The 9459-nt window shown below is 47.8% G+C and overlaps 1 protein-coding gene across 1 annotated transcript; it reads left to right on the top strand.

Moving 5' to 3' along the window:
* Positions 1 to 360: 360 nt before the first annotated feature.
* On the top strand, positions 361 to 1159 carry LOC311175783 (ribonuclease pancreatic-like). The gene has a single exon (XM_084240906.1). It carries the CDS (start codon positions 474 to 476, stop codon positions 1014 to 1016), a length of 543 nt encoding a protein of 180 aa, XP_084097032.1. The 5' UTR covers positions 361 to 473; the 3' UTR covers positions 1017 to 1159.
* The last annotated feature ends 8300 nt before the right edge of the window (positions 1160 to 9459 follow it).

Below are 9459 nucleotides of genomic sequence, written 5' to 3'. Positions count from 1 at the left end.
GGCAAGCCTCTCTCTGCAGCACGTGGCGTCTCTCTCTGAGGCCAGTGTCAGACACTGGGTTGAGTGTCCTTTAGCTGGAGGACAGCAGGGTCTGTCCGCCTGTCCCTGAGTGTCAGAGCAGCTAATGGTTTATGCAAAAGGATCCTCTAATGAGGCGGTTGAGCACGGGGTACACATGTGTTTGACATCAAAACACCTCAGTAGTCACAGACAGGACTGACAGGGTTTGGCACTTTGGTGCTCACCCACAGAGGGGACATGGAGTTTCTCTAGCAAGCAGGGGTAAAACTGTCTTGAGAACAAATAGTGTCTGATTACTTGGCAAATCTCACAGGAAGAGGGTGACTTTCTTGCTGACTTAAGAGGAAACTGTAACCCCAAGCTCAGCGTGGGGAGTGGGGTCCTTCTCCTAAGGGGCGCCTTTTCTTCCTCTTTCCTCTCCCAGGTGGGGCCTCCAGGGGAGCGCGGCCACCATGGCTCTGAAGTCCCTCGTACTGTTCTCACTGCTGGTCCTGGTGCTGCTGGTGCTGGCGGGGGCCCGGCCTAACCGGCTGAGGGAGTCTCAGGCCGAAAGGTTCCAGCGGCAGCACATGGACCCAGGCAATTTCCCTGAAAGCAACTCCACCTACTGCAACCTGATGATGAGACGCCGGAATATGACACAGGGGCGCTGTAAGCCAGTGAACACCTTTGTGCACGAGTCCCTGGTGGACGTCCAGGCCGTTTGCCTTGAGAGAAACATCACCTGCAAGAATGGGCAGCCCAACTGCCACCAGAGCAATTCCACAATGAACATCACAGACTGTCGCCTGACTCGTGGCTCCAAGTACCCCAACTGTGCCTACCAGACCAGCAGCAAAGAAGGACACATAATCATTGCCTGTGTGGGGGACCCTCTTGTGCCCGTCCACTACGATGGTTCCGTGGATGTCTCTACCTCAGCTTGGAGCACAGATGCTCCCACTACCTCACCCTTGTGGCTCCCACTCTCAGGAGCTCTTCCCTCTTCACCCTGATGGGAATAACTCAGGTTGGGGCTCTGCCATCTCACACCAGGATCCATGCCTGAAGCTTGTACCACATGGCTTTGGGGTGTGGTGAGACATGACTTGTGTGGGGCCCCATGTTAATCACTTCACTGCTTCTTTCAATAAAATGCAGTTGCAACCACAAGCCGCCCCAGCCAGGGACTGTCTGTGTGATGCCTCCCTACAGGGCTGAGAGCCGGGAATAGGGGAGCTCTGGGGAGCAGCACAGGGAGAAATCAAGTGCCTTCTCGTCTGACTCTAGTTTTTAGTGACCTGAGATAATCCTTTCCTAGAGGTTCTTTGAAGCCAAAATGAAATTTTAAGTGTGGGCTGTTTCAGATAGAAGGGAGCTGTGAGACTGTGGGTGTCCGGGTCGGGGGTGTGGTTGGTAACATACACCTAGAGAGGGGTGACCCTGTACAGAGAATCATATATGGTGTGAAAATGAATGTCATCTCACTAAAAGAATAATTAAAACATTTTAAATGAGATACAATCTGAGACACTGTCCCACTGGGTGATCTGGCACAAGGTGAGGCACAAGTATAATAATCCTGGTACCAGGAAGAACAGTAGGACGTCAGGGGACCCTGCTCAGCTTCAGGGTAGGGAGGAGGAATCTGTGAAGTTATCCAAATTCCCACTTTCAATTTTCTTTAAAAATTTTAGTACTAAATCAGAAAAATGGGTCATCTTTCTTGGAAAGTCAGACATCAAATGCAGGAATTAGACAGGACTGTGAGACAATCAGATTGAGGGCAAGTGGGTTCCAGCTTGTGCACCTGCTCTAACTGGCAGCCTCGGCCTGCAGTGCCCTAGATACACGTCTGAGGAGGGGGGTGCTTGAACAGTTGCCTCCTGGGGGGCACCAGTGTGGGGGGAGAATGTGCCACCCGCTGCCTATCCCTGGTCTGAGGTCACCCCTGCCTCTGACACAGGAGTCTCTGGAGCCTCAGATGGTCCCGTGCCTTGTCCCTGCCCCGCTGCTCGTCTCGGCAGAGCCAGGGCCACAGCTGCCCAGCCATTGCTCTTCTTGCTGCCGGGTCCCCCAGAAGGGAATTCCTGTGTCTTCCTCCTCTCCTGGGTTGTGGGGCCTGACTGCTCCCTGAGCTCCCTGGTGCCTCTTCCCCATGACCCAGCCTATGGCCTGTGGTCACGCTGCTCCCTTCTTGGCAGCCCTTCTCTACAGGCACTGAGAAGACTGGACTCTACTGTCCCCACTTCCTCATTTCCCTTGACCCATACCACACCAACACATATCTGCCTTGCTCCTTCCTTTTCTCCATCTGCCCCCTGCTGGAAGTTGAGGCCTGCTAGGAGATGTAATCCAATAAACTGAGGTTTGGTGGCATAAAGGTGGATGTGGGGGAAAATGGAGCCCATTGCCATGGCCCAGACAGTACCTTCCCGCTGGCATCAACCCCTCCAGAGAGTTGACACATACTGTAACAAATCCATCTGGGCCTCAGCTTTTGTTCTTATGGAGATTTGATTACTTATTCCCCTCTGTATTGGGTGGTCTGTTCAAGCTGTCTATACTGTCCTGGCTGAGTCTTGTGTGTCTATATTGTCTTTGCTGTCTATTCGTTTGCATCATGATGCTCACATTAGTCTCATATGATTGTATTGAAATACAGTTAGTCTCTGTATTTCTGCAATATCTGTTGTGACTCCACCTCTTTCATTTCTGATTCTTTTTAAAAAAATTGTTTTTTTAAGATTTATTTATACAAGCACTGGGTACAGTCAGAAGCGCGGGAGGGTAAGAGAATTCACCAGAGCCAGAGCAGGGAACAGAGCAGGCAGAAGGACCGAAGTACACTGCTGAGGGGAGCAGCGGGCGGCAGGAGAGGTCTGCGCGCCATGTGGGACCCTCCGCCAGTGGCCGGGGAGCAGCCGGGGATCGAACCGGCGCTGCAGAGGCTGCGGGCAGCTTCACAACCCAGCGCTCAACCGCTGCGCCACCGGGAAGTCCCTCTGACTCTTTTTATTAGGGTTTTCTCTTAGTGAGCTGAGGAGAGGGTTGTCAATTTGCTTATCTTGTTTTCATTGATCTCTTGCATTATCTTTTGTATATTTTTAATTGATTTCTATTCTGTTTTTATTGTTTCCTTTCTTCTACGGACTTTTGGTTTCATTTTTTCTTTTGCTGGTTCCTTCCAATACAAGGACAGATTGTTTACTTGAGACTTTTCTTATTTATTGTTGTGAGTCTGTATTGCTGTGACCCGCCCTTTCAATGTCACTTTGCATCCTGCAGGATCTGAGAGCTGCTCTCTTCTTTTCATTGGTTGCCAATTATCCTCTGCCCTGACCCAAGAGTTACTCTAAGGTGTTAATTTTAGTCAGCACATATTTGAGTCTTTTACAATTTTCTTTTTGTGGTTGATTTCTAAATTCATAGTCTTGTGGTTAGAAAAGATACTTTATATGATTTCCATTTTCCATTATTAAGGTTTGTTTTATATCCCTACATGGGAACTGTCCTTGAGGATGCTACATGTGTGTAATGTATTCATTTCTAATATTTCATCTATTATTTCATCTAAAGCCATTATTTCTTTATTGCTTTCTGATCTGTCCTCTGTCATAAGTGCTGTGTCAGGGACCCCACTATCAGTACTGCTATCATGGTCTTGTTTAGTTTTGTTCACAAGTGTTTTCTGTATCAGCTGCAAATATGCTGTGTTCATAAATATGATGCCAGTTATATCTTCTTATTGGAACACCCCTTTGGTCATTATATGGTGTCCATCATTGTCAATTATTATCTTTTTCACAAACAATTTAACTTACCAGATATTAAAATAGCAGATTCTGATTTTGTTCTCTAAACAACCAGAAATCCCTTGCTCCAGCTTTTCACTGTGTCTATTTGTCTTAAAATTTCTTGTTTGCATAATATAAATGGATCTAACTTTTTAATCCTTCCAACCACACTGTGTCTTTCGATTGCTAAATTCAGTCTGTTCACCTTTAGGGTGATTATTGGTCTATGTGGCTAAATTACTGCTATTCTGATTTTTATTTTCTGTTTATGTTGTTGCTTTTTCTATCTATGTGTTTCTGCCTTTCTATTTCCATAGTTCTTTCTCTCAGTTACTTCACTTTTACTTCTAAGTGTCTCTAGTCTTCTGTTTTGTCATTGACATGACATGAGATTTGTATCAAACTTTCTATATCTAAAATAGTCTCTTTTTTTGGTGCTAGAATTGACTCACCAATTTTTGATGATACAGATTCTGTTCTTTTCACCTAATCATGATCACAAACAGGACACAGAACAGTTCCATCACCCCCCACCCAAACACCTGGAAACCATCAATCTTCTTACTCACATCAAGCTGTTATTGTATGGTTCATTATGAGAAGCACACACCTTTATGTGCTACCAACACAAAAGTGAGTTAAGTTAATCTAGGCTCTAAATACCATGAAAGCACAGACCTCGTCTTCACCCTTAAATTGATAACACCAATGTGTAGCCTGATACATAATTATGACTTAGCAAAATTTTGAGTGAATAAATGATGAAATATATATATATGCAATTTGTGCAGGGAGGGAGGCAGAGGGTCAGAGAAAGCCTCAAAGGGGAGATACAGGGTGGGAGTCCATGAGGCCTCCGTCCAGGCACTGCAGATCTTGGAGGATCCAGTCATGCAGGGGACCCAGGAGACTTGGTGCTGCAGGTGTGAGGGGGTCCCTGAGTTGTGGGCCAGAGCAGAGACCCCACTGGCCAGTGTAAGCACAGTTCTGACTCTAATCCTCTCTTCTGTGGCCCAAAAAGTCTCCTGGAAGCGATTTGTGCAATTCATTGCTCAGTGATCATAACCGACTGGCGCAGTGGGTGGACTGTCAGCCTCCACCCGCAGGTTATATTTAAGAGAGAAATGGCAAATCAGACAAGCATCTGCACACCATGTGAGTGAGACAGGAAAGCAGAGGAAATGAGAATACTCCAGAGGACAGGAATAAGGCACAGGAAGAGCATTGATGAGAGGTGGGGAGGGTCTCATCCTCTTCCAGTCCTGTTTCCATTACCTTCTTGAGGTGCCAGCGGAACGTTCTCAACCTTCTGGTTGTCTTTCCTCCTGCTGAATTCGGCATCTCAGATACAAGATCCTCAAAACAGCATACTAGGCCAGAGGCAGCAATTTCTTTCTGAAGTAAACAGCTGATGTTAGTGGACATGGTTGGACTCTCCTCCTCCTCCTCCTCCTCATGCTGTCCGGCCCCCTGCCCCTTCCTCCCCATCCCTTAAGCCTGTGGAGCCCACACTGCTCCAGGCAGCACCAGACAGGTCACAGCCTGGGGCAAAGGGTAGAGTTTTGTTCCCTGACCAATTTAAGCTGCCCGTTACAGTCTCATGGGATCTTTAAAAATCACCTCTGAATCCCCAGGTCCCACCCCAAGTTCACTTAAATGAATTTCAATAAATGGTTATAAAGTTCATCTGATAGAATGGAGTTCGGAAAGAGCAGTCTCTCTACCCTGTTCCTCTTCACTCTCACACAACCCCCATCCTCGAGACACTGGTGACACCAGATATGTGAGGGTCTTCCGGGCAGCAGCCCTTCTCTGTGATAAATAGTGTTTCGCTGTTTACCTCAATTTTGTCACCTCTACCTGGAGGAAAGCAATACGATGCCATGAAATATGGTCTCTCTTCTTTCTTGAAAAGGGAAATGGGTTTTGTTCTATCTTTAGTGCCACTACATAACCCCTACCCACAGGACAGGCTGTAATGTATATATACCTGCTACATGCTCATTTGCAAGCCCCTGGAGTGGGGGTGGAGGGTGGGCAGGAAGCGGCCGGGACTGGGGAGGCCCATTGCCAAAATAGGGGCTTCCTTCTCCTCCAGGTTCAGGCTGTCCCCCTTGTTCTCCAGAACTGGGAAGCCTTCCAGCTGGGCACAGATGGACACCTCTACTCGCCCTCACCCCCTCTGCCCAGAAAACTACATTAACCATGGTAGCTCATGGTTTATACTAATGGGCACCGAGTGGGGGTGGAGGAACACAAGCTCTGCTGTTTCACTTCATGTCAGCAAATTTCCCTTCACCTGGACAACCTTAGGCAGGTGCGCCATGTGCAGGGTGGGGGTGGGCGAACATCTATTTCGAGAACACCCGCCATGTGGGGGTGAGAGAACATCTTGGCCGCACAGTAGGGTGATGCTTTCTGTGCCAATTTGATCCCTTGCTCCAATCTATCAAAAATTCGGAAACTTCTAGGGCTTCCCCGGTGGCGCAGCGGTTGAGTGCTGAGTTGCGAAGCTGCCCGCAGCCTCTGCAGCGCCGGTTCAATCCTCGGCTGCTCCCCGGCCACGGGAGGAGGGTCCCACATGGCGCGCAGACCTCTCCTGCCGCCCGCTGCTCCCCTCAGCAGTGTACTTCGGTCCTTCTGCCTGCTCTGCTCCCCGCTCTGGCTCTGGTGAATTCTCTCACCCTCCCGTGCTTCTGACTGTACCCAGTGCTTGTATAAATAAATAAATAAACAAACAAATAAATAAATAACAAATAAATAAATAAATCTTTAAAAAAAAATTCGGAAACTTCTGATCTTGATCCAGGCGAGTTGCTGCTTCTCCCTGGCAGCTCCACCTCCTTCTCCTGCAGAGGTGCAGCCGCAGCGCTGGTCGGCAGAGGGCGCCACGGGCTTGCTGCACGCGGGAGCTCAGGCTGTCTCCTGCACTTAGACTGAGGGGCTTGATCTTTAAAAAACTCTTTGAGGGCCTCCCCGGTGGCGCAGCGGTTGAGCGCTGGGTTGCGAAGCTGCGCACGGCCTCTGCGGCGCCGGTTCGATCCCCGGCTGCTCCCCGGCCACCGGAGGAGGGTCCCACATGGCGTGCAGACCTCTCCTGCCGCCCGCTGCTCCCCTCAGCAGTGTACTTCAGTCCTTCTGCCTGCTCTGCTCCCCGCTCTGGCTCTGGTGAATTCTCTCACCCTCCCGCGCTTCTGACTGTACCCAGTGCATGTATAAACAAAAACAAACAAACAAACCAGCAAACAAATAAATAAAGCATGCTTCTATAAAAAAAAAAAAATATTTAAAAAAAAAAAAAAAAAAAAAAAAAACTCTTTGAGTCCGATGAATATGCAGTGGAGCAAAGAAAGTTTGTTCAATAAATGGTGCTGGGAAAACTGGGTCGCTACATGCAAAAGAATGAAGCTTGACCACTACCTCACACCATGCACAAAAACCAACTCAAAGGATTAAAGAACTAGACATAAGACCTGAAACCACAAAATATATAGAAGGAAATATAGGCGAAACACTACGTGATATGCACATCAAAGACATCTTTACAGACACATCACCCAAAGCAGTGATAGTGAAGGCAAAGATCAACAGCTGGGACTACACCAAATTAAAGAGCTTCTGCAGCAAAAGAGACAATAACCAAAACAAAGAGAAACCCCACCGACTGGGAGAAAATTTTTGCACACAACACTAATGATAAAGGGCTGATCACAAAAAATCTACAAAGAGCTGATGAGAGTCAACAAAAACAAAGAAAATAATCCAGTCAAAAAATGGGCAGAAGAGCTAAAAAGAAACTTCTCTGAAGAGAAAATACAAATGGCCACCAGGCATATGAAAAAATGTTCAATGTCATTTGCAATCAGGGAAATGCAAATCAAAACTACAATGAGATACCATCTCACACCAGTGAGAATGGCACATACTAAAAATACCAGCAACAACAAATGAGGATGTGGAGAAAAAGGAACTCTCCTGCCCGCTGATGGGAGTGCAAACTGGTCCAACCACTATGGAAAGCTGTGTGGAGATTCCTCAACCTACTAAACATAGAGCTTCCATATGATCCAGCAATTCCACTCCTAGGTATTTACCCAAAGGACACAGAAACATCAATTCCAAAGAACACCTGCACCCCTATGTTTATAGCAGCACAATTTACAATAGCTAAGCTTTGGAAACAACCCAAATGCCCAAAAATAGATGACTGGATCAAGAAGATGTGGTACATATACACCATGGAATATTACTCAGCATTCAAAAAAGATAAACACATGCAATTTGCAGTAACATGGATGGAGCTAGAAGGGATCATGCTCAGCGAAATAAGCCAGAAAGAAAAAGAAAAATACCGGATGGTCTCACTCATAGCAGGAATCTAGAAAACTTAAATAAGGGACCAGGAAAAAAAATAACTATAAGAAAGAAAAAAATCAAAATCAACAAACAACTATGAACCAGAGACACACTTTGGGGGGGGGGCGGGGAAAGGAGGGGTTGGGGTCAAAATCAGGGGGTTGCAACTGTATGGGGAATATAAAAATAAGCAACAACAACAACAAACAACTCTTTGAGTCCGGAGATAAAAAACAGAAAAACAGACACATGGGATTTAAATAGTTAAAAAAACAGGTCTGTTGCAAAGCGCAAGATTCTTACCCTTCTGCCACGAGCGGATCCCCAGCTTTCTCTCCTGCTCTGCGCCGCCCCGGGATGCGCGCTCTCCCCGCAAAAAGACGCAACCGGCGCGCTGAGGAGCCCCCGCAGTGGGGTGGGGGTGCGGCCGGGCGGGGGCAGTGAGCAGCGCCCCGGAGCGCGCCCCTTTTCTGTGCCAAGAGCAAAGTGTCTCCTTGGGGCCAAATCTGGCCGCTTATTTGGGTGGTTTCGGGTGTCATCGCGTCAGCTCTTCGGGTGACTTTCTCCTGCTGGAGACCCGCCTGGGCGCTGAGCAGGGCGGTGTGACGCGTCCTGGGCGTTTCCACTGGACGGTGCGCGCGGATGGTCCAGGTGGGCGTCAAGCGTTGGGAAGGGGACACAGTGAGAAGTGCCTCCTTTTGCCTTTGTCTGTTAAGTCCCAATTTTATTTTGTTTCTGAAAGTGATGAGTGCTCAGTTTGTTGGTGTCCTTTCACGCTCTGCGCTTTTCTATCAGCTTGTTGGTGTGCGCGGTGTTGTTTGCGTGCACCGCCCGGTTTATCCCGCAGGTAGGAGCACCCAATACACAACGTCCTGCTCCTTTTTTCCCCACTGCTAACAATATATTTTGGCAAGGCGTGTATCTCCCGCTAGTTAACGGTTGCATGGTCTTCTGTGTGTTTGAACACTTTTAGAAACTAGTCCCTCATTCGGTGCATCAAGTATGTTCCAATCATCTACCGCTATCAATGAATTCCGTATGTGGAGGAACAAAAGAGCAACAGCGGGTCCTGTGCGTGGAGCTGTTGGGCAGCTCACTCTGAACGTGCCATCAGCGCTCCTTGGAGCTAGCACGGAAGCTACTGCACGGCGTGGAGGCTCTAGGGTATCCTAATACACCAAATTCACAAATTTAGAGATCTAATTGGCTTTATAAAAAAATTTACGAGTCAGGCAGCATCCAGTCTAGATACTGCAAGAGGTTGTATATTATGGAGTGTATTTGTAGGCAGATAGACACTGGGACT

The sequence above is a fragment of the Talpa europaea genome, assembly GCF_964194135.1.
Source record: "Talpa europaea genome assembly, chromosome: 8".
Lineage (NCBI taxonomy): Eukaryota > Metazoa > Chordata > Mammalia > Eulipotyphla > Talpidae > Talpa > Talpa europaea.
Note: the sequence above shows the minus strand (reverse complement) of the source record. Positions and strands in the feature narration are given on the sequence as shown.

Excerpts from the sequence above, each read along its gene's own strand:
- LOC311175783 (XM_084240906.1), top strand. The coding sequence starts at position 474 with ATGGCTCTGAAGTCCCTCGTACTGTTCTCACTGCTGGTCCTGGTGCTG.